The sequence below is a fragment of the Ciona intestinalis genome, chromosome 8, assembly GCF_000224145.3.
Source record: "Ciona intestinalis chromosome 8, KH, whole genome shotgun sequence".
Classification (NCBI taxonomy): Eukaryota; Metazoa; Chordata; class Ascidiacea; order Phlebobranchia; family Cionidae; genus Ciona; species Ciona intestinalis.
This window is the reverse complement of record NC_020173.2, coordinates 4,611,716-4,635,273: the sequence shown is the minus strand read 5'-3', so window position 1 is coordinate 4,635,273 and position 23,558 is coordinate 4,611,716. Positions and strand designations below refer to the sequence as shown.

Below are 23,558 nucleotides of genomic sequence, written 5' to 3'. Positions count from 1 at the left end.
TGAAAATAAAAAGCAAAAAATTAGTTTAAAACCAGCATTTTTGAAGTTGGTTAAACCACCGAATAATGTGAAGCAATATAAAGTTTACACTCAAGATGTGAAAAAGTTAAGCTAATGCTTCTTACAGAACTTTGCAATGTACCCAATTTCAAGCAACAGAGGATTTCAATATACTTTACTAATAACTAATAATTTCTGTCCTTAATATGTGAATACTAGAAAACTCAGAAACACATATTAAGAACACATGTAATTCGAGTTGTATAACAGACCAGACTCAAAACGGATTATTGGTAAGTACTCTTCTACTGTAGTATTTTTAAAACAATTTACCAGACAAAGCAACTGAATTTTGCAAGTGGGAAATTATTTCACAATACACCCAAATGCAGTAGAAAAGATACTTTATTTTGAATGTCAAAAAATCCTTGATATCCTATAATCCAAGTTTCACATTGGTACAGGGTATTCTGTTTCTCTGACACTGTCTTCATCATGTTTAATCCTTGGCAGCTTCCATTTAATGATAAAGTGATTTGTTTTACCAACAGAAAGCACTGTGAGGTCGTTTTTGAGAACATGTTCCCCATTCATTAATATTAAGTGAGGAGAATCAACAGTTTCCCCATTAATCCTCACCCCTCCAGCACGAATCAGATTCTCTCCTTTGTTGCCAAGCGGTATGGCCTGGAAAATTAAATTTTCTTATAAGAAATTGAAAATTGAAAGTGCAAATTTATAAACTGTAAAATTTTAAAACTTTATTTTACTTATAACAAAAAAAACTCCAATTTTTTAACAATTAAATAAAAAAATATTTTTTTTTTATCTTAGGACAGGGGAATTAGCTTATTTTCGACTGAATCTATTGATTAAAACAAAGTTAAAATATTCAGTCTTACTTTAGCATGTGTAGCAACATCATACACTGTCGTGTCAGGTTCTAACACTGCAGTGACAATGTTTGTTGCGTTAAATGTCGTCATAATTTCTTCCTCACTCAATTTTTCGATGTCTTCTAAACTTCCACCAAACAGAGCACGCGTGCATCTGAGTATATATTTTTTATTTTTTTATTGTTATGACAATGAAAAAGTGAATGTTTTAAAACTGATTTACCCATGCGTGGTGGGGCAACGACTGCATAACACAAGTGTTCAGTTTTATTAAACAAATGTTCTGTTTCATACACCTCGTGCCTACTTACGAGTAATCGCTTATGTAACTATGTGGGTGATTATTTTGTTGGGAAAAAATAGCACATACCGTAAATTTTGATGCATCCCTTTTTGGCTAGTAAAAATTTTGGCTAATAAATCCAACATACAAAGCACTAAGTAGCTCAAAACAATAAAAATGTAATTAGAAGAAATGTAACCTTTCCGCAGATTCAAGGCCTTCTGGGCCATGCACGAGCTTACACACATGCTTAGCTAAGATACGTTGTGCATTTCTTAAGTGTGGGTGCTTCGTGTGTTCAATCATGATCTCATTTATTCTTTTTAAGTCAATGAAGGTAAAATACTTCAAAAATCTGAAACGATTTTTTTTATTTTAAATTATTTATTGCAGACTGAGTAATTTGTTTTTAAATGCATTAATTATTATCAAAATATGGGATTTTTGAAATTCAAAGATTAATAATATGTAATGCCATCAAAATAATACATGGCAAACAACACAGAATTTATACATTTTACATCATAAAATTAACTCTCCCATGGAAAATTTATGGAAAATACAAAAAAAAGATGGTATGGTAAATAGGAAAGTCAGCTAATTTAAAATTCTAGTCACTTCTTAGTTCTATAAAGATCTCATATACTTACGTTTCTACCATTGAATCTGGTTGCTTGAAAAAAAATTGATAAAACTCGAATGGAGGTGTTTTGTTTGCATTCAACCAAACAGAGTTACCAGCAGTTTTACCAAGTTTTTGACCTCGTAGGTTGGTTACCAATGGTGTAAGAAGGGCGTACACCTGGCCTTTGTTGGTTCTGTAAGATATAACATACCTATTACCTACAGTATATATACAGTGCCATAGCCTAAAAATTTGGGTGCAAAGACACATACACAATGGTTTTTAATATAAATTGTCTTTTTTAAATTTAAAACAAGTGAAACACATTAATCAACCTGGAACTTACTCAAAAAACCCTATGTTTCTTTCTAACATAAAGAACACCTTTTTGAGAAAAAGAAAAAAAAGAGGGTAGAATTATCATATGATTATTTGCTTCACAGCAAAATAATATTTCATCCCTTTTAGATAATTTACAATTTAGATAAACAATTAAACATTACTTAACAATAGTCAATAATTTAACAACAGTATAAATAAATACTTTTATATTATTTTAACATCATTCATCCAAAACCTACTTTCGAATAAGTTGCTGTCCAGCGTTGATATTACCAAGCTGATCCACGCCCCCAACTTGAAACGTACAGTTGTAGTTATCGTGAAGATACTGCCAATCGTATGCTTGAAGGACTTGGTACATAAACTCAGCAAGCATCAAACCTTCACTGCTTTGTATGCGATCTTTTATGTAACGTTTTTCTGTGAAAATGTCATCTTATACTTAAACATACATAGTAACATAACATTCTATTTATTTCTTTAAATATAGTAATAAAGATCAGATTAAGTAAAACAGGGTAAAGAAGGGTATTACCAACACAACTACAGTTGGTAAAAACATGCTATAGGTAAAAAACATTTTTTGTAAACTGAATCTCAACCCCTTATTTTAATCTTTTTTAGATTGAAATCCCCATATTTTTTCTAGCTTTGTTACTGAATATATAAATGTGATCAGTAGTAGACACTAAAACAAACAAAAAGTGAATACCGCATTTTCATGCCAGAAAAAAAGATCTCCCTTAAACTTTGAATTAACCGGTGTGTGAAATTTTACTTGACTTACCCATCATTGGACCAATTCGAAAGTTTCTACAAGCAGTAGATATGAAGTCGATTGCATTTAGTTCTTTGTACCAAGTTTGATTAAACAGAATTTTAAAATCCGGCAGTTTTTTCCTGTGTTTGTTGTCATAAATATAGTTTGCGTGAGTATCCGCTATCTTTGCAATGCAATCTTGTATAGCATTTACATTGTCCTGAATAGCATTGTCACTGAGCATATTACGGTCTTTGGTGTGCTCACTCGGATCTCCAGCTCGAACTGTAGCATTCCCAATAACAGCAATTACATTGTGGCCTGAAAGTATAAATAAGTTTTATTGTAAAATACCCAGCAGGTTAATCAAAAACCCATCCATTCATTAAAAAAATGCTGACATAAAATAATGGCTAATGGGACAAATCTGACCTAAATCCCAGGTTCTTCGACAAGGACCTTACCAACATAGAATAGAACTCATTTTTACAACAAATTTATTTTATGAAATATGAAAACGATAAAAACCTGATTTAAAAAACAGCAGGATATGGGTGAACGGGAAAACTACAGTCAGTAACACAGGCTACGGATAAAAAAAACACTTATAAACAAACATTACCGGCTCTTTGGCAATGCAACAGCACCATAATGGAAAGTAGGTTCCCCACATGTAAGCCATCTGCAGTTGGATCAAAACCACAATAAAAACATTGTTGTTTGGACTCCAAAAGTCCCGGCAGCCCTACTGCAGCAGGAGGATAGATATCTTGTAAAATTCCTCGCTCGTGTAATTTTAAAACGTTTTTCGGGCGTATTTTAGTCTTATTGGTTTCGTAGTTGGTGCTGTAAGTTCTTGAAGGAGCGGTTGTGTATTTAATATTAGGTGTTGGTAAGAATTTGCCACGAAAAGCAGTCACGAGTTTGCTGCATCTTATCCAAGATTTAGTGGTAAATGTGTGGACCAAGACTGGAGTTGACATAGTGGAGAGTAGTCTATACAGATTTCTTAATTACAGTAAAAAACTTTCTGTTTAAGGTGCCATCTTATGACTAAATTCTAAGAAAAACTTGTTCATTTGGTTCAAATATATAATAAAACACCATAAGCGCCAATTCTGGGGTGGCACTGGTGGCAGGCCTACTTTGTAATTTGCACTAATTAGTAAATTAAAGCCATGTTGGATTTTTTCTCAACAAGTTTAGAAATCTAACTATTTCTACCCTCCCTGCATTTTAAATGGTTTGGCGCCTATATTGAATATATCATGTTCTAAAACAATAAAAACATTATTTAAATACCAGTAATAAACAACAAAAAAATTCATTAGTTCCAACAAAGCTAGTGCTTAACTAATGTAGGTATCAGTTATCCCCACCCAGCTATTTAATTTGCGTTTGTATAGTAAAGTGTCACTGTCAAAACAAGTTTTATAGTTCTTTTCAACAGAAACAGAAAACAGTTTTTACATTCCATCCTGGGTGCAAAAAAAACATGAAATATCTGGCAATCGTCTCACATATATTGGCTACTACGTTTATACTGAAAATTTTCAACTTTTTTTATCAATTTAAGAACACACTAGAAATTCTTAGACTTTGATTCCATTATGTTTTGTCGTTACTTCCCACAAATGCTTTAAAATTTCATCAAACTGTTCCACACTGGCTGATGTTCTTATGCATCTTGGGCCGAAATGAGTTTTGCTTGCGTTGTAACCTCGACTGCGTAGTTCATTCAGCACGGTCAATAATCTTGGAGGATTACCTCCTTTTACACTGTGATGTTGGAAATCACAATAAAATGGAATATGTTTGTAGGATCTCATCTCTTTGGTTAAAGAAGGGCCATTCTCTGAACTTACTTCGGAGTCTAATTTTATTTTTTTGTGCTTTGGTTCACTTTTTTCGTTAAGTTGATTTTTACCATTAAATTGAGTTGTGTGTTTCAGTAAGTTCTCTTCTTCTTCATTAGTTTTGCAACACACACTTTCCAACAAAATCAGTTCTAAAATTTTCCGATGTTCAAGAGACAAATTCATCTGCTTGGCAGTTAAACAGGTTTTCAAAACAAATTCTGGTTGAAAAATGCTGCCTGACCACATGGGGCCCAGTAATAATAATGGGGCTGCTGCTTCTTCAGTGCTGCACTTACATAGTGTCTTACCATTTCCATAAGTAATATATTTTGTTCTTGGTTTAAACCTTCTGGCTTGACATAATTGACAGTGCTCTAACAACTGAATAGATGAGGTTGAAATATCGCCATGTTTTGGTCCACGTAGCACTCTACATACAACAGTAAACCCTGGCTCTACAGATGCACAAAGTTCAACTTTAATACCTTTGTTCCATCTCGCAGCAGATTGTGCAATGTTAGAAATAATTACACGAATGGCAACTTCTTTGCAATATTCATTTTTTAACAGATTGGCTCCGTAGAGACGTTGGGCTGTAGTTGGGCACTTGTTGTATAAAGTTGAAGTATCTGTACAAGTCACACACAACAAACCATTGTGGTTTACACTACGAACAGCAGCATCAAGGTAAGGCACAACTGTTCCAGTCACTTCTAAATACACAAACTTGTGTTTGGAGCTGTGCATAAGAACCTGGGGATCCATAGACACAACCTTAACAGAATCAGTTGGGCAGTTATTCTCATTCAGCCATTTCTTACAGACATCATCCAGTCCAAGTGCTGTGTTTACAGTGATGGAAATGTTTTCTGAGAGAAAATGCTTTGCCCATTGCATGCCAGCAGCACCAAAAGAGTTAACAGCATCAAGAGCTGATGTAACTCCATCAGTTTCAAGTTTTACGATTTCTAAGCAAGCCAAAGCAATGGCACGACTGAGTCCAAGCTCACAGACTTTTGAAACACGTTTAAAACTCATAACATCTTCATATGATTTGACCAGAGGAATCTCAGCGTTGTTTTCAACTAATTTTCCATTTAGAAGATTCATTTTAATTGTTTAAAAAATTGATAAATAGCAATAGTCTCAATAGAGCTGATTATATAAAAAATCATATATACATGTATTTTTTTTCTAAAGTAACAAAACAATATTGTTTACTCCACAAGCATATCATAATCAAACAAAACCTTATAATCAGAATTCAGAAATTAAATTTGTCATAAATAGATATAAATAGTTTGAATAATATGCCTTCAATTCCAACGTTTTAGGTTAAATTTCTTTATAAAATGTTATCATGTACATGTACTAACTCAATAGCTTTTTGTGATTATAAAAACATGGAGTTACTAATCTGAAGAGAATTATTCCACTTCCAACCATGCAGACTTTATTCATATTCTAAAAGTGACAAGACTGACAACTAATCAGTCTGGTAAAAACTGTGCAGAAAGCAGGCCTTATGCATTGCACAATAATGGGCCTTATAACGCAAAAAAAATTATAGGAAATCTGAACGTTTATAATGGTCAAACAAATATTGTTTAAATTAACTCAGAAATATAATCAGTCCGTAGAGTTTGCCTTTTTCCATGCTTCTGGTGTGTATGTCTTTTGTGTAAAAGCGTGGATTGATGGCATCTCCTCAGCAAGTGCATTGTTAACCATTCGCTGCTGTTGCAAGCGAGCTTTACCCACAAACTGGGGCGAAACAACAACAGCATGGAAACTGGTTCCACACATGTCGGGAGAAATGTCCTTTACATCCACGTATTCTGCACTCAGCTCCTTTGTCAGTTTATCTTTTAATGTCTCGGCAGTTAACGCCATTTTTTCTTCTGCTAATACTCTAGAAATTTTGTAAAACAGTTTTTAATTGCGTGATTTATGATGAAAATTTGACGCAATATCACGTGGTAAATACTTGCGCCGGGGAATCACCTTTTTTTCTTCACATGGCTAGAAAAGAGAGCTTAGCCACAAAAAGGTATATGTAAGCGTTACAGTAATATATGATTTTTGTATTTAAAAGTAAACCAATGTATCAATACATTGAATTGTAGCTCGAAGATGAACTTCGTGGTTTTCTTATTTTGTCGAAATTTTTCAAAATTAAATCATGCAGCGAAGAATACGCGTTTCGGAGTTCTGCAACCATCAGCCGAAGTGAAACGAACGTTTTTTCGTCGTCCTCAACGATGTACCGATGGTAATCGTAAATGTTTGGGTGCTTAGACAGCTTTGCACAAATCTGCAATAACACGTGGCAAAGAGTTGTGACATTTTACTTTTTGGAGAATGCTTTCTAGGCTACTTACGGCAACTAAGTACAGTACTTCTGATTAAATTTACAGTATTTAGATTACAGCAACCATACGTCAAGCCAGCGAAAATTTTTTAAAGGATTGTAAAATATTACATACCGTAATAATACATACATTTGTATCGTTTCGACAACAATAGATCAAAGTATACCTTTGCTCTCGCGAGAAAGTAGGTAGTTATCTGCCCAAAATACGACGTTGCTTCGGACTCAACTCCTTTTATTTCACCCAACGTTTCTTCTTGAACAGATACCCCGAAATTATTTCCATCTTCTATTTTTGGAAGCATCAGCGTCACCTGTTTTGTGTTTTTCGATTTTTTTCGAGGCGAACATAACAAGAAACACAAGAAAATCCTTTACATGAAAATTGTCTCATTGTAATAGTGTTATGTGAAACGTGGACGAAACTTACCCAAAGTCGCAAAGTATTGCAGGACTCCATTACGGATGTGATTTCCTGGCGCAACAAATCCATGGTTTCTGCAATTACTGTGTTGACTCCCACTTGATTTAACTTTTCAGGATGCGAAGCAGAAGAATCTGAATTTTTAGCAGAATTTGCTTTAAGCGTATTTCGACTGACTCTTCGTATTTCGTCCAATTTCTTCAAGCTAAACCGCGGATCACGGAGCAACCTGTCTAATTGCGCCACTTTTTCTGGAAAAACATTATGCAGAATGTTTTCAGCCTCTCTCGATATTTCTTCCGTAAAATTTTCCACGTATTCCATTTTTATTTGCAGTTTACGAAAAACGTGCAAAATTTCACTAAACCTTTTAATGTTTCTATGCTTCTGACGTAAACAAAGCTACTGTTGCGTAACAGGCGCACGTCCTGGAAAGTCCCTAAAAAACAAACAGTCACCAACATTTCCCCGCAACAAAAATAGATGAAAGAAAATAACATTTGCCAAGAGTAACTGTAAGCACAGCGTATTACAAAGTTCATCATTTTGCCATTGGAAAATTTGTTTTTTTAAGAAGATAAACTATATTATACTGTATAGCAATTTTGACGTAATTACATTTAATATTAATCGATGTTGCAGTGTGTATGCACGCTTTTACGTAAATTTTACACATTATTTGCAAAAACCCTAACGTACAAACCATATTTTATTGTTTAAAGGAAAGAAACATAGGTTAAATGAGAACGTTTCAGTGAACAGAACAGTAGAAAAGTAATTGAAATGTCTTGGGGCTGGGGCTCATTTCAGACCCCCAGAAAACAAGTAACAGCGCAAACCTACATTCGAAACCTGCCATACTCCGTTTTAAAAAGTATAGCAGATGATTTGGACACAGCGGGTACAGCTACAAACTGGAGAGACTTTGTTTTAAAAATCCCACGAGGACCAAATGACCCAGAACCAAGATATCAGTTACAGGATATCAGGTTGGTATTTGATGTACTAATATTTATCAATGTTATTCTGGCTATAGTAACGTTCCTATATGGATAACCTGTACGTTGGCTATGATGTCGAGCGCAGCATAAACTTGGCAATGCCCTTGCCTCCATCACAGTTAAATAAATGTAATGCGACCGTTAAACAGGCGGGAATAAAAAATCTTTAGTTCATTAGAAAGTTGCTCAGAAATATAAATACACGCTCCTATGTCCATGCAGTGCCTTAGTTTTTGGGCTTAAAGGTGCCCACATCATAACCGAAATATACCAAGTTCAATGTTTAATGTTGCTACCCTTGTTGGAGTGTGTGTTGTCGTGCAACGCATTTAACATTTATTACTTCAATCCAGTGGGCAGTTATGAGTTGTCCAAATTGTCAGTACAGAAATGGCCCACAAAATTATTTATGTGGCAGCCCGTGGACAAATAGTTTGCTTCATATTTTTGACTACAGTATAATGCTTGTTACATAACATTTTATCAGGAAGTTTGAAATGATAGCTGGTAGAGGTGACAGCCCAACAACTGCTGCAATTGATGCATGGTCCACATCCAATGCTACAGTACAGGTAAGTTTCTGAAGTCAATTATTATAGACAATTATTTGGTCAAAGGTAGAGGTTCTATAAGAAGTATGTCTGCTAGAACATTTAATTAGTTTGTGGACTTTTAAGGGTTAGAGCCTGTACTACAACTCTATTTGCAGTTAACACTGTTTAAGTAGTGTGTACTACAGTAAACATTTAGCAACATTTATTTTCATCAAGGATTTAATAAACGTTCTCACTTCTCTCGGCCTCATAAGCATGGTGAACATGTTAAAAAGCCAAGTAACAATGCCTCCACCTTACGAAGAAGCTGTCAACAGAGAACAAACACAATCTACTCTGCCATATCCCCAACAAGCACAGTACAGACCTGTGCCCACCCCTGTGGGCCAACCATACCAGCCTTACCCAAACCACAACATACATCAGCCTGTGTACAACTACGAGTCCCATAGATCAAGCCACCCCCCTATCCCTCCCCGGCCGTCAATATTCTCCGATTTTGCATCGATACGGCAGCCAACACGACCAAATGAACAAAAATCTTACCAAGTCGGTTCCAGTGAAAAATCACTCACACGGCAGCCTACGGAAAACGACTCTGCTCTCAGTGTGGGAAACAAATTGGAAGAAGAGCAAAAGAGTGAACTTGCATTTTTGCTACAAGGCCTCAACCTGAATGCAAATGGTAATGTACAGTATATAGTGATCCATGTTTTTCTTTTTTTTAATTGTACCGTTTAGTAGCATATAAAAAGTATTTACAGAGTTTTGTAACTGTATCTTCATGACTATTAAAGAGCATTGTTAATTGTTAAACAAACGTTTGGAAATACAGGATATTATGTGCCAACAGTACCCATCTTACAACAGAGGACTATTTCTAAAAATTTCAACAAGACAGATATTTATTCTTTTTGTTGTAAGTAATGAAAATCTGTAGACAAATTTTTCTAAAGTTATAATGTTGTGATGACATTACCTTAAATAGCCTTCAATGCGCATAACCATGTCTTTTATATTTCAGCGGTATCACCTTACTCTTACTCCAGTTTAAAGATGTTAACCTCAGACTTCAATGATTCCTTGAAACTTGGAGAAGGAGCGTTTGGTTCAGTGTTTCAAGGTCACTTAACTCAACCAAAGGTTGGACATTGGTTAATTATAAAAAAAAACTAAATAACAAAAGTCACCAATTAGTATTTATTCCAAAATGATCAAAGTGCTTGCATTTTACTAATACATCATGGTTCATTAAACTTAATTCGTTTTTTCCCTGGATGGCCAATAGGAGTATCAAAACAAATAGTGTTTCATGTCAATATTTTGTTTTATGAAGTCAATTTCAACCAGAAAATTTGCACATTGCTGATTAAATGTGTTGCTAAAAAAATCTAAAAAAGGATTGTTTTCGAAAAAGTAAATTAAAGACTGCTAATAAAAGTATTCTGTTTCTCAAACCAATAAATAATTTCCACTAACTGGATACCCTCTCTTATTAAGGATGGTGACAGCTTAGAAAGAAAAATTGCGATTAAACGTCTCAAACTTGACACACCTGAGTTCGCCACTGCCATAACTGAACAGTTCAAGAAGGAAGTTCATGTTATATCGGAGTAAGTTACACTTTACAATTTACTCTGTAAATGTGGTATCTCGTAGTTTAATCTAGTGTCCCCCACCCTATTACACTGTGGGACCAGTTTAGGCTTAAAAAATTGTTTAAAAACTGAACAAAAAATTGTTGAAAAACACATATTTGTAATCTTTTTTTGTTAAAAAAACAATGTTATTGCTTAATATAATGCCAGATTTTGGCAGGGTCTATTTATTTAAAAGAAAATTTACATTTTACAATTTGCAATTTGCAATGCTTATGACTCAGCTTTTTTACCCTGACAGAAAGTAATACATGTACACTAGTTGGGAGCCACTGATTCCACTTCTATAAGTTTTCTAAATTTCTATAAAATGTTTATTTTTTACAGACTACAGCATGAAAACATTCTTCCACTTATGGGATATTCCTGTGATGGACCAGAGTTATGTCTTGTGTATGATTATATGTTTAATGGATCACTCAGCTCAAGTCTTGAATCTTGTCGGTGAGTTTGATTGACAGCTATGAATGCGGATATTCAGATTAGGCTACTGTTGAAATGAAAATTTAGTTGGTTGCAACATGGTTGTCCTGCTACTTCTCATGTGTTTCCCACTCTTTTTGTATTACAATTTTTCAACTTGATTTGATTCTAATTTCTTCAATAATTATTGGGGGATAAACTTTTGTGAAAAAATATTGTTTACATTTACACTCCACATTGCTCAAAATTAATTCTGATAAGGTGCATAAAACACTGATTTTCTGGCCTTTTTAAGTTGGTTTTAACTTCCTACATCACAGAAAATGGTTTTAGTTCTAAACCAATAAAAAATAAAGACAGTTGTGTCATATACATGGGTAGTGCAGAAATTGCTGGGTTTTGTAAACAAATACGTTTTCAGCAAATTTGACTTATTCATAATAACTTGGCAGAACCAGATTATATATTTGCAACATTACTTTTATCATAGCATTGCCCATTGGTGTTTCGTTTTCAGATTGGGAAAAGTGGTTTTGTTGGTTGGTCAGAGGTTGGAAATAGCAAAAGGAAGTTCGAACGGAATTTCCTATTTACATGAACAAAAGTTAATTCACAGAGACATTAAAAGGTTAGATACATAACATATTGTGTTGTGTTATATCACAGCCTATTAAGGTTAAAGTTTGGGTAATAAAGATATTTGGTTAAAATGTACAATTTCTATCCGAATTTCATTTAGTAGTATTTTAAATGATTTGACTGTTTTCGTATTCACTTAAAGTGCGAATATCTTCTTTAAGCTTTCCAAACTTTTTGCCTACAAAACCTTTTGATTTCGTATTTTTTTTGCAACCCTTCACTGTTAAAAGTGTAATATATGCAGTACTTTGTGTAAAATTAGTATACTATGGGAGACCACTAAAATTCTTTACTTTAAATGATGTTTTTGAATTGTGTCATTTTTACTTCCTAGTTCAAATATCCTTTTGGACTCGAATATGAAGCCACGAATAAGTGACTTTGGTCTCATCCGTTCTACTAGCACTAAAACTGTTGACTTGACCAGCACTAAAACTACAAATCCCATTGGTACAATGGTTTACATGTCACCTGAAGCTTTCAAAGGAGTTGTCTCGTATTCTATGGATGTTTACAGCTTTGGTGTAGTATGTTTGGTTTCTTAATGTTCTGATAACTTCACGCAATTTTTAAACAAGAAACACTTTGTGTCTGTGTGTTTGACCAAATCTTGACCACATGCTTCCGTAACAAAGTTACGCAACAAAATATACAAACAGCTAGAGATATGCTTTTATTCTCCAATAGGTATTGCTGGAGTTATTGACTGGGTTACCGGTGTTAGACGAAAATCGCGACCCTTCTCATTTGCCGATGTTTATTGAAGAAAGCATGGAAGAAGATGAAACATCGCTATCTATGTTTGCCGACACTCGTGCAGGTCCTTGGTCAAATGGAGTTGATGATTCAATATATGAACTTTCAAGCCAGTGCTTGGATTTCCGGTATAAGAGAAGGCCAACCATGCATAAGGTAAAGAGGTATTGGTGTTTTATTTCAAAATTTACCTTTTTCTTTGTTTTTTTACTTTTTATGTCTCTTCAGAGGCAGAAGTTTGTTCATGGTTAAACTAATTCTTATTTTCAAATGAGAATTCATTTTGAAACTGTAATTGTTTCAAATAGTTGTGGTTTCATGTTATTTTACAAAGTATTTTAATATTCCAGGTCCTTTCTGAACTATCTGCTATGTTGTGTAAGACAGAAGACCCACAGAGATGACAACAAAATGATATTCGGAATTCTATGTGTTCCTTTCACAACATGAGCATTTTTGTTACGTTGTACTAGTTTTATATTTTACGGTGTTTGCACTATACTGTTAGTAAAATTGCAGTTTTTATTGAATTTTATGTTACGTCTGATGCAGTGTCTGTTGCGTGTAACGTGTCGGATTATTAAATATATCAAATCATTGCAATCATATTTGTATTGTAATAAATGGCAGTAAAAAATATAAAAGAATCAACAAATTGCAAATCACTGAGCAATCATAGAAAGTCAAGACCAAGTTCGGTTTATAAAGAAGAGTTTGAATTAAGTTTACTGTACTTGGAAGCAATATTCTAAACTACAAGGCAATTTACTCAGGGTGAATGTTATTTTACAAAAAAAACATAAGAAACAAGCAGATAAATCAAATCCATTTGATTTTTAAAGTTACACGATGGGTAAAGATTGACAATGTTACTCTCTTACATCATAGTCACGTTACATAAGTTGAATCTCTTTCTACTTCTTCAGTATGTCCGGATGTCCTCGGCGAATTAAATGGAACTGGTAAATCGCTGTTTCTGTTGGTTGTTAGGTTCTGAGTGTTGCAAACTATTTCCGCTTTGTGGGAATCTGGGGGACAAGAATCGGTTTGCTGTTTTGGGAATCTAGCGTTTGTCTCTGCTACTTTAATTTCTATATTCTGTCTCTCATTTAGTTGATACCTTCCGATGAATTGGCTATTTGACGTCTCTACACTCGTGGTTACATGAGCATGAACTGTCAGTCTTTCTCTAGAAGTATTTTTGGAAAGTTTGTCATGAGAGTGTGTACTAACAATGTCGTCCGTTCGTACTTGATTGTACATAACAGTTTCTTCTTCATTACAACTGCTTTGTTCTTCACTAGTTTCCAAGGCATTGTCACACCGCTGGTCGCGCCAGTGTTGGGTTATTGGCATAGGGTAATGTTCTGTGTAAACCTCTGTCTTCTGAGGCACAGAGTAGTATCGAACCCCTACGGGGTAGTTTTCTCTGTCTCTTATTAACATACATGCCTCACAGCAATGATGTGTGTTTGTTTCCATTGTGTGAACACCAACATTGTTCTGCGTTTGTTTGGAAGAAGCTGATGAAATGTCTTTTGTAATTTTTGGTTTCTTAGAATTTAGACACGGTGAAGCACTCTCTGTTGACAAAATATTACTTATATATATATATGTAACATCAAGTTTTTGGAAATTTTGATGTCCGCATATTTTTTGGTCTTGTAAATGTAACCGAAGACAGACAATAAATTTTATGTTATTCTACCAATTATTTGCTTGTTTGCCGAATTAAAGTGGACCAAAGTCTGCTTCTCCGTATCCCAGACATATCCCATCTCATATGTTCGGCTTTCCTCGCTTACAGAGCTCGTTGGATCCTCCTTCGCTTCAAAGCAGTAACTTAACCACAACTTTAACGCTAAAATCAGCGCCACAACCTAAAGTTAAACAAATTTTAAAATCAGAATTTTAAAAGACTCACTGATTTTTTTGTGGGGAAATATTCAGAACTACTTTCTCCTACTATATCCTTTATTGATGTATAGTACTGTAAGGTGAGATGGGATATCGTTTTTTTTTCTCATCTTATTTCATAGTAAACAAAGAATATTTACAGAATTACATAACCACAGCCCTGCCACAGTAAAAGAGTGTTATTAATTGTTCAAAACATGATCGGAAAATACAGGACTTGGGCAAAAACGGTATCATATCATGCCCCACAGCACAGTTATATATAGGTCAGTTTTTATTTACGGGGGATTTGTAATTTACTAAACAGCATGAAGCACATAACTTACATAGTTTCTAGTTTATTATATCTGTATTTAATAACTCCTGACCGCTATAAAGCGCGTAGGTAACTTATAAAGTGACGCCAGCACTTCATTAATTTACAGTTTGCAAATGTTACACAGCGCAAAGTAAATATGAATAAGGTTTATCGGTCGTATATTATCAGCAGCTTTGTTGTTTACTATAATATCCCAGTGACCGCAGAGGATCCGAGTAATGTGTGTCAAGTAAATCACCTAACGTCATGTCGCCAAAAACGTCTTTGATATTTTCACAATTGATAAATTCGACCAACTAGTCGGGTACATTAAAGCACAAAATATACTAAAACTTTATAATGTACCGGCAGTAACACATTTATCTTTGCTAATGGAAAACCGAACATGGCTTAATTGGAAACCCATTATTTCTTACTAAGTATGCATGATTTTGTAGGGCTAACAGTCATCTTAACAGTCTGTTATTAACATTTTCGACCGAAACACATAGCTTGAATCACAAAACGCAAATTAAAACTCGTTTAATTGTATTTACCTGCGTTATGCCCAGCACCGCTGTTATGTAGGGCACAGATGCCAAACTTTTAGGTGAACTAAGGTCGGCGAGCAACTTCGTTCCACACCCATCTAACTCGGAGATGAAGTCTAAACAAGCGTCTCTACCACCTGATGATGATCTATCACCTGACAGAGATCCAGGGCAACACGAACCAAGCATCAAGGGCTCACTGTTCATCCAATCTTGAAAGGATTCAACGCCGCAACATTCATACTAAATAGTAAAGCAATAGAAAGCGACGTCAATGTTTATATTAACTCTGTTCGATTTTCTCTACACAGGACATGCGACTCATAACTTTTCAGTTCATTTACAACAGCCAGGTTTAATTATGGGGTAAAAGGCAAAACATGGCCTAAACCTCTAGTGCCTCGCGTAAGAAATATAAGATAGAATGTCGAGACAATTTTAGCAAGAACTTCCAAGTTTATTACCTATATAACGTCATATGTCATACCCCTTAGTTAATTACCACCCATATTCCCATTCTTGGGTTAAAATACCATGAACTATATGATTGCCATGTGGTTTAGGATTTAACTTGTATACCAATGTGGTTTATATAATAAAACTTGTATAAATGAGTGTGCACCATTAAATCATAAACTTCATTGTCAATTAACACAAGCTTGTAATCTAACCTCTTTGTGAACTTTAGCCCAAGCTTTCATGAACCAGTTGTTTGCTTCAAGTCGTGAATAACGCTGTATATTCAACTTCAGTTGGTCAATGTCGCTTTCGTTATAACTCAATTTAAAGTTTACCATACGCCAGATGCCAGCACTTAACTCCACACAGAAGGCAACAAGCATTGAGAAGAAAAACTGGAAATGCAGAAGACACAGCATCAAGGGTTGTCGTTATGTATAGGTGTTTACATAGGAAATTTCCTATGTAAACAAAAGTTAGCATATCTAAATGGCTAACAACTCTTGTAGTCTTGACTTTGAATGAATATAGTAACTTATTGACCCCTGCTTAGTGGGCCAATGACAGTAGTTATAACACGGGCGTTCTGTTTCATACACCCCATGTCCACTTACGAGTTAACCATGTTACTTTGTGTGTGATCAAACTTGACTTACCCATCCTAACAAAAGCTGGCTTTCCGTGAAAGCACCCGAACATCCAACGCAGCCAATCACAAACGCAAAGCATGAGATAGTTACTAGGACGGGGAAAATGACTGGAAAGAAAATGCTCAAATAAAAGTCACCGATGGTCGTGTCCTCTGTTACAAGGACGAGTTGACTCAAATCTTCTCTTACGTAAGTTGACAGCACAAGAACTGAACCGCTGAGAACCTGCAGAGCGTAGGATAAGATACATGTATAAAGTTGGTGTTTGGACAAAATTCGTAAGTAGCTGGGTCTTAATTAATTTGCGCTTAAGTTAGAAAACTACCATATTTGTGAACTTTGGGCACAGAATGTATGGAATAACTGGAAAAATAGACTTTTCCAGCTGCTGGCCGATGTTTTGTGTTAAAATTGAAGTTCGTACTTCGACACTTTTGTATCAATCAATAATAATCAACGTCGTGTTGGGGTCATATATTTCCGCTTATGTCAGCGTATGACAAATATTGTGTGCTGTTGCAAAACCGCAGAGTATTTGCCCAGCTGCTGTTGAAGCGGGAGCGGCATTGCTACCTTTCACACCTCAATACGAGGTGTTTAGTGGCAGTTAAAGTCTCTTAAAATTGCTCTACTTTTGCAGAGGCATTTTTCTTTTTAAGAAACGTGGCCAGTTTTACGTTATCTCATTTGTTTGGTGATGTTTTTTGTTGATCTACTCATGTGGTTTCGTTATCGGGCTGTGTACCAACGTGAGAGCGTTCTCTCTATTAATCATTCGTTAGACCTCGGCAAACAATTAACCTAGCGCGGGGATATTTGCTCAAGTCAAAAGGCGACAGATAGGCAATGGGCTCTGGCCTAAAACAATGAAAAGGGGGCTCTAAATGTGTCGCAAATGTGACAAGTTAGCAAGCTTTCGTAAATCGCGGATATCATAAATCCACATTTAAAATGCATTGTGTGAAATTGAATAAACAAAAATTGCAAATATGAAGGTCAAAATTAAACCATTTGTACTTACCCATAGAACTAAAACCAGGACGGCCAGAGAACATTTTATACATCGATTGAAATTTTTTTTTGCCATGTCAGCTTGCTTTACTTACATAATAAAAATGCAAAAACTAAACTCAAACTAATAAAAATGACTGTATGTTGCTGTAAGCAAGAATTTTTAAATATCTGTATCACACCTCAACCATACTGTATCTAAAGTTTCCAAAGTCCTTTCACAAAACTATATTTTATTTCTCCAAAAACTTTAAAACCAACAGCTTGGAACAATAGAGCACTCATAAAACGTCAGCTGCCTGTCAAACTGTAACTATTATAGTGTGGCTTGTGAGCGAATATTGCGTTGACAAACCAGACTTTGTTTACTGTTGCTCTTATGTTAGAGACAGGCCACTCATAATTTTCCAGTTACTCATTCCCCTGTAGAAGTAAAATCCATCCATATTTCATATAAATTACTGTATGATTAAGTCTTTACAAACATTTTCGACAAATTTGCATGTTACTTGTGGTTGAACATTCATGTCATTAATTCAGTTTATTAAGACAGAGACGTAAAAAGTTATTAACGCATTGTTTTTTTAATATTTCCCGATAAGGTTTTTTGCCATGCCCTACTGTACAGATTTAACTTTGGCAATGAAAAAATTAAACACATATAGTTGGTAATGGTAACATGATAAATGTTTTCGTTCTCTTTTATTGTCCTATTTTGTAGTGAACACATATTTACAGAATTTTACGACTGTATTCTCACAGCTCATTATTGTTAATTGTAAAAAAAACAAAATTATGGAACATTAAAGATATTCATCTTACCCTACAGTACTATTTCCTTTTCTATAACAATATAAAATGTTTTTTTTTTTTAAATTGACTAGATTAGATGAATGTCAGAGAAATATACATTAAACAAAGATCGATTAAGGCGCAAGTGAAAAGCATCTACGCACAGTTTTGTGGTTGAAGGAAAAAATTGATCCAAATATCTCGAGCAGCTGAAGCTGTTTGATCATTCTCAATAAACTGCTTTTTCTTTTCCATCTAAAAATAAATCATATTAAAAATCTTTTAGTATCCAGTATATATATTTCAATTTGAATAAAAAAGAATTTTAATTTAATATTTGATATATAAAAATTTGCAACTAAGAGACCTTAATGAGTTGTCTAAGTTGTCAGACATCACCCTTTGACCACAAAGTTACAAAAAAAAACAATACCGACATATGTTGTAACTCAGAAGCTGGCATGAGGTGTATGAAACAGAACAGAACATCTATGTTGCTGCATGACCACACATGGTAAAAGAAAGTTACATACATTTGGTGTGTCCAAATCAACAATGCAAACATCATATTAAAATTAAGAATAAAAAACCTTCGTTAATTCAGCAGAAACAGTTGCACGAATCTGGGAAACTTGACTCAACAATTCTGTTTGTTGGTCACTAACTTGTTCTGGTGTCAAAAGAAACCCCTTGTTTGTTGAAGATGTATTGATGTCATAGCATTCGTTCAAGTCATTCACTCTAAAGAGAAAACATAAACTTTAAAAAGTGAAAAACTTTTGTATACAGTATAAAATCAACTTTTAGCTATTATGAATTATAGACCTAATTTTACCCCAAGCCCCAAATAGGCCAGTTTTAAATATATGAAATTTCATTATTGGTCAGAAATTGTGTATTTATTACAGAATATAAGTAAACTGAATGCTGTAAATGCTATTTACCCAGTGTGGGCTTTATAGCCAAAAAACTTTTAAGAATGTCAGGGAGGCAGAGATAGTTGGACGTGAATTCTTTTAAAACAAATTTGGCGCCAATGTTTACAAAATTATGCAGTGCAGATTATTTCAGGGTAGGCTTACCACCCTGCCACCCCAGGTTTAGTGCCCATGGTGGGCTTACAAGACACCCTACTTCTTATTTATAAACAACAATAGTAGCATGTTGTATAGTATATCATACAGAGTTTGTAAGGTTGCTGGGATGAAGCAAAGTTTCTCGTTGTTTGAAATTAAATCAACTTCACGAGTGAGTGTTTCTGCAGCATCATGTGCGACCGAGAACTCCTTGAAAATCGAGTGTTTGGGTGGTTTTGACACTAAAAATGGAAGCAAAACTAAAATCAGTGATGTTTGAAAAGTAAACTTTATATTTATTTATAGAATTGTTTTATATAATCAAACATATGAAATTACTTTGCAGATATTCAAATCCATTAAGACCTTACTTGGTATATATGTTCGACATATACGTATTTAGGCAGAAGACACCTACATATCTATACACACAATATTTTATCACCGCACCAACCTAAAACAAAACTCACCCAAAGCTGCATACACACTCAGCATAGCTGTGTCTCTGTTATCAATCACAGCTTTTGCTTTGCTTGGTTTTCTATGAGCAACATTACTCATGCTCAGGTGCTCCGTTCGTCGCTTAACTGAACTTAGATCTTGCTCCAATTCAGAACTCCATTTATGTAAGCCACGAACCAGGTTCGCATGTTGTGATGTTTCAAGTTTGAGCAACATCCAAACCAACACAAGTCGAGACAGTTGTTGAATCAACATATTAATCATCTTAAGAATGGAAAAATCGCAATCAGAAGCTTATTAGACACATTAAGAGATATAAAGTATATTTATGTATACGTTCATTTAGAGAAAAATACTATCTTCTCAGATTGTATAAAAACAATAGGTTAACTGGTAATGCTTTCTATTTCATATGCCTATGTTATCAGTGCTTTATAAGCTAGCTAACTGATTGTCTCCATTTTTAAAGAAGCATACTGAAAAAAAGGATCTTTAACAATTTTTTCATGCTTTTCCAGTTTCTCTAATTTTTTAGGGTTTGTACCACTCGTAAAGAAGATTATCTTCTACAAGTTTAAACATTATAAGTCACCTGTGTCTGTTTATTAGTCAGGTACTTCTGCTTAGCAAGTTGTAACCTGCAGTCACCAGCCAGCAGCATGGATCTTTCTAACTTTGCACATTTATCCAGTAATTTTGGCAAGATATCTTTCAGTATGTTGTGAGATTGTAACTCAGCCTCACTTGCTGCACTTGCAAGCTCATGGATATTTTCAAACCTATTTAGAAAAGTTTTTTAGCAGTTTTAAAACAGCACACATGCTACTAGTTAAAAAAGAAACATTTCATGATGTTTTTTTTTAATTAATGTGAACAGGTGTGCATAAAATGTGAAGCTTATATTATATATATTTTTGTTTACTTATTTGAGAATGCTTTTTTCATATCGTAAGAAGCCATTTCTCACCCTTGTGTTTTTGTTGCCACCAGTGAAACTTTCCCATCCAGAAACGATTTCAAACCATTAGCTTGACTTTCTGCAGCTTTAGCCAAAATTAAACGAAGTTTTCTTGCTTTGTACCTTGAAAAGTAGTCCGAAACTAAACCGGTGAATATACACACATAGCTAAAGCTGCCTGGTCTATCATGCCTAAACACCCCCAGAAAAATATTAAGTATATATAAAAAATATGAATAAATAAATGTAACCTGCTTGGTCTTCACGTGGCCGGAAAACGAGAGTCATCATAACAGGAGTGATCTGTTTCATACACCTCATGCCTACTTAGGAGTTATCACGTATGTATTACAACCATTACTAAAATTCTGCTATCTGTCCCAAGTGATAGCCCTTTATAGTCATTTAGCAAAAAAATGACCTTATTAAATAGTTTCTGCACTGCACAGACATGGCTTAATAGTTGAATCAAACTTTCTGCTCTTTATATTTAGATCTTACACCTTACCCACACATGATTCTCTCCAAATGTTTCTTCTCCTCCAGTTCAGACGAGGTTTCTTCCACAGTTGTTATATCAGAAATGTTTTCACTGAATGAAGTATTCACATCCTGAATACCAGCAGTGGCCTGTAAGAGTATATTATAATTAAGGTTTATTCTTTTGAATTGGCATAGTTCCTGAGTGTATCTTGTGAGCTTAATAACAGGGCTAACCTACTTGCATTACCTAACTAAATGCAATACTTTACTGTTCTAAATTGTGCTGTGTTGTACACTCACACAGTTCCAAATCATGTGTTATATTTGTTGTTAAATTGAAAACCGCAGTATGTAGATATATGGGTATCTACTATCTTTACCAACTTACCATGAATAACATTTTTTACATAATGTACGTTAGATCATACGAATTAGTGTATTAACACACGACAAACCTGAGTGAATTGCTTCTTGGCATAACTTGCCATTTGTCTTGTGTATTCATCTTCAGCAGAAAGTAAGTTTCCCAAATCAGTATGTGACATTAGAACTGTTTCATTGCTTGTGTCCTGTACACAAAGAGTAGGAAGATTAATAAATTTAAATATGGAGATCAATATACTGATGTAAAGTTAGTATTTACCTGTACAGTGTTAGACACGACATCCAAGTCTATGTTCACCTCTGACAACTTTTGAAAATACTGCAAATTTGCAAAATATATTAAAAAACTTCACATATAAAGCAATAAATATATATATTTTATATTTCTGTGTGTATATGTGATCACTTCTGTGCTTTGGTTTATATAATATATATTTATTATATAATACTCAAGTAAAAAAAAACATGAAAAAGCAGAAAATTTCTCAGCTGGTTCCAACAATTATATTTAGGCAATAATTAATGTTGTAACAGAGTACTAATTTGTAATACATCATGCACTCACCCCTGATATACCCTTTTCGTGTTTTGCCAAGTTTAGTTTGTAATGCTGTTTCGAACATTCAAATTTTAAGTTAAGATTTTCTTTTTCATTTACTTTTCTCGCTTGTTGTTGTTCAAGCTCGTGAAGCTGGGCTTCTAACTTTTCCTTGTAGCTGTAACTTCGCTCAAGTTGTTTTGAAATCCGTTCATTTTTTTTATTTAATTCTGGTAAAATACAAATTGTTAAAATAGGTTAGAAAATAAAAATTTATAAATTGTTGTGTTTAAAAGTTAATAAATAAAAAGCATTGTACTATTATTTACTAGAGGTAGGGGTCAATAACCATTCTCACCCAAACATATTACTGATATTTTATGTTGCAACTTACAAGTTAAACCTTCTAGTATAACTAAAACTAATTTTAAATAATTAGGTATTTAAACAAAAATGAACTGCAACATGGTTTAACTGTAAAATGTTGAAATCTAACCCAAAATATTTAGTTTTGTTTTTGCAAAATTAAAATCTATTTGACATAGCACAGGGGTAAACAATAAACATTATCATACTTTGGTTTTTTTTCTTTAGGTCACAAATTTCCTGCTTGGTAGAATCAAGACTGATGTCAGATTCAGATACATCAAGATCTTTAAACTTATTCAACTGCTTTAGGCTTATTAGATTTTGGCTTGTTACAGAGCTGGAGAAGTCGTCCAAAAAACTTTGGAATAATGGATTCTGTAAAAAGAGATCTAAGATTTTTACACTGAAGACAGATTGAGAAGCTTTTTTTTACCAATATAATTAAATAAGTTGTAAAAAATTTGCACGAGAGAAATTATCCACTATGTTTGCATATCCAATCCACTCTTTGGTGTTTGGAAAAGAACACTAGCAGTCTAACACTATAGTGAAGAATCCTCCGGTACATAGCAGAATAGGCTGGTGGGAAGTGTTAAAGGTTGATGGTTAGAGGGTTAGTGGTTATATAGGGGTTAGTGGACGAGTGGTTAGTAGTTACAGGTTGGTGGTTAGCAAATAAGTTGGGGGAGGATTCTTCACTACCGCCACGATATTATTTACTTAAAAAGATCTGCAATGTGAAAGTTAAAATTTACGTTTGCCAGTCTACGAACTTCAGCCTTTATTTTTTCCGTGTTCGAAAATCCAACACTTGCAACGGAGTTCAAAAATCTGGTTGTTATCTGCTCTACATTCGTCATTTCGTAAATATTTATAATTTCTTCAATCAATTATAAGCAAACCCGCGAAATTACCTTAAATAACCCGCCAATAAAACAGTGCTGCCGAAACACAGACTTTCTTTATAGAGAACCTCGAATTTGAGTTTTAATAGAAATCCAACCATCGATTTACATAAC

General features: G+C 34.3%; 6 protein-coding genes across 6 annotated transcripts; 1 reads left to right on the top strand and 5 right to left on the bottom strand.

Annotated features, from left to right (window-relative positions):
* LOC100185279 (tyrosine--tRNA ligase, mitochondrial) lies at positions 1-21,198 on the bottom strand. Its single transcript, XM_018812948.1, has 8 exons — positions 21,187-21,198; positions 3,529-3,966; positions 2,934-3,227; positions 2,386-2,566; positions 1,830-1,997; positions 1,379-1,534; positions 903-1,050; positions 1-687 (listed from the first exon to the last, which is right to left on the bottom strand). The coding sequence occupies exons 2-8, from the start codon at positions 3,887-3,889 to the stop codon at positions 451-453; spliced, it is 1,545 nt and encodes a 514-aa protein (XP_018668493.1). The 5' UTR covers positions 3,890-3,966; positions 21,187-21,198; the 3' UTR covers positions 1-450.
* Positions 3,965-6,724, bottom strand: LOC113474006 (TRMT1-like protein). The gene has a single exon (XM_026835606.1). It carries the CDS (start codon positions 5,873-5,875, stop codon positions 4,499-4,501), a length of 1,377 nt encoding a protein of 458 aa, XP_026691407.1. The 5' UTR covers positions 5,876-6,724; the 3' UTR covers positions 3,965-4,498.
* Positions 5,983-8,257, bottom strand: LOC100183760 (proteasome activator complex subunit 3-like). Its single transcript, XM_009861067.3, has 3 exons — positions 7,567-8,257; positions 7,304-7,450; positions 5,983-7,079 (listed from the first exon to the last, which is right to left on the bottom strand). The coding sequence occupies exons 1-3, from the start codon at positions 7,882-7,884 to the stop codon at positions 6,873-6,875; spliced, it is 672 nt and encodes a 223-aa protein (XP_009859369.1). The 5' UTR covers positions 7,885-8,257; the 3' UTR covers positions 5,983-6,872.
* Positions 8,284-13,199, top strand: LOC100179860 (interleukin-1 receptor-associated kinase 4). Its single transcript, XM_009861066.3, has 10 exons — positions 8,284-8,549; positions 9,049-9,133; positions 9,332-9,800; positions 10,140-10,258; positions 10,616-10,728; positions 11,101-11,217; positions 11,714-11,824; positions 12,170-12,362; positions 12,523-12,747; positions 12,942-13,199. The coding sequence occupies exons 1-10, from the start codon at positions 8,344-8,346 to the stop codon at positions 12,993-12,995; spliced, it is 1,692 nt and encodes a 563-aa protein (XP_009859368.1). The 5' UTR covers positions 8,284-8,343; the 3' UTR covers positions 12,996-13,199.
* Positions 13,051-17,902, bottom strand: LOC100186120. The gene is made up of 6 exons (XM_002123202.3): positions 17,488-17,902; positions 16,473-16,691; positions 16,029-16,211; positions 15,364-15,600; positions 14,300-14,471; positions 13,051-14,174 (listed from the first exon to the last, which is right to left on the bottom strand). Exons 1-6 carry the CDS (start codon positions 17,551-17,553, stop codon positions 13,480-13,482), a joined length of 1,572 nt encoding a protein of 523 aa, XP_002123238.1. The 5' UTR covers positions 17,554-17,902; the 3' UTR covers positions 13,051-13,479.
* LOC100182198 lies at positions 17,987-23,505 on the bottom strand. Its single transcript, XM_002121485.5, has 12 exons — positions 23,295-23,505; positions 22,746-22,914; positions 22,198-22,400; positions 21,892-21,951; positions 21,704-21,817; positions 21,274-21,395; positions 20,775-20,888; positions 20,400-20,586; positions 19,816-20,071; positions 19,452-19,587; positions 18,860-19,010; positions 17,987-18,524 (listed from the first exon to the last, which is right to left on the bottom strand). Exons 1-12 carry the CDS (start codon positions 23,397-23,399, stop codon positions 18,426-18,428), a joined length of 1,716 nt encoding a protein of 571 aa, XP_002121521.1. The 5' UTR covers positions 23,400-23,505; the 3' UTR covers positions 17,987-18,425.
* Between the last annotated feature and the right edge of the window lie 53 nt (positions 23,506-23,558).

What these genes read in the sequence shown, in the direction of transcription:
- LOC100185279 (XM_018812948.1), bottom strand. Translation starts at nt 3,889, where the DNA reads ATGTCAACTCCAGTCTTGGTCCACACATTTACCACTAAATCTTGGATA. An exon ending in GGACAGCAACTTATTCGAAA is followed by an intron (nt 1,998 to 2,385) that starts GTAGGTTTTGGA and finishes TATATCTTACAG; the next exon opens with AACCAACAAAGGCCAGGTGT. An exon ending in CCAGATTCAATGGTAGAAAC is followed by an intron (nt 1,535 to 1,829) that starts GTAAGTATATGA and finishes AAATCGTTTCAG; the next exon opens with ATTTTTGAAGTATTTTACCT.
- LOC113474006 (XM_026835606.1), bottom strand. Translation starts at nt 5,875, where the DNA reads ATGAATCTTCTAAATGGAAAATTAGTTGAAAACAACGCTGAGATTCCT.
- LOC100183760 (XM_009861067.3), bottom strand. Translation starts at nt 7,884, where the DNA reads ATGGAATACGTGGAAAATTTTACGGAAGAAATATCGAGAGAGGCTGAA. An exon ending in GCAATACTTTGCGACTTTGG is followed by an intron (nt 7,451 to 7,566) that starts GTAAGTTTCGTC and finishes AACACAAAACAG; the next exon opens with GTGACGCTGATGCTTCCAAA. An exon ending in ACTTTCTCGCGAGAGCAAAG is followed by an intron (nt 7,080 to 7,303) that starts GTATACTTTGAT and finishes GTGTTATTGCAG; the next exon opens with ATTTGTGCAAAGCTGTCTAA.
- LOC100179860 (XM_009861066.3), top strand. Translation starts at nt 8,344, where the DNA reads ATGTCTTGGGGCTGGGGCTCATTTCAGACCCCCAGAAAACAAGTAACA. An exon ending in TCAAGTCTTGAATCTTGTCG is followed by an intron (nt 11,218 to 11,713) that starts GTGAGTTTGATT and finishes TTTCGTTTTCAG; the next exon opens with ATTGGGAAAAGTGGTTTTGT. An exon ending in ATTCACAGAGACATTAAAAG is followed by an intron (nt 11,825 to 12,169) that starts GTTAGATACATA and finishes TTTACTTCCTAG; the next exon opens with TTCAAATATCCTTTTGGACT.
- LOC100186120 (XM_002123202.3), bottom strand. Translation starts at nt 17,553, where the DNA reads ATGGCAAAAAAAAATTTCAATCGATGTATAAAATGTTCTCTGGCCGTC. An exon ending in TCCTGGTTTTAGTTCTATGG is followed by an intron (nt 16,692 to 17,487) that starts GTAAGTACAAAT and finishes TACGCTCTGCAG; the next exon opens with GTTCTCAGCGGTTCAGTTCT. An exon ending in CGGTGCTGGGCATAACGCAG is followed by an intron (nt 14,472 to 15,363) that starts GTAAATACAATT and finishes GTTTAACTTTAG; the next exon opens with GTTGTGGCGCTGATTTTAGC.
- LOC100182198 (XM_002121485.5), bottom strand. Translation starts at nt 23,399, where the DNA reads ATGACGAATGTAGAGCAGATAACAACCAGATTTTTGAACTCCGTTGCA. An exon ending in CCTAAAGAAAAAAAACCAAA is followed by an intron (nt 22,401 to 22,745) that starts GTATGATAATGT and finishes GTATTTTACCAG; the next exon opens with AATTAAATAAAAAAAATGAA. An exon ending in GTGGCAACAAAAACACAAGG is followed by an intron (nt 20,587 to 20,774) that starts GTGAGAAATGGC and finishes TTTTCTAAATAG; the next exon opens with GTTTGAAAATATCCATGAGC.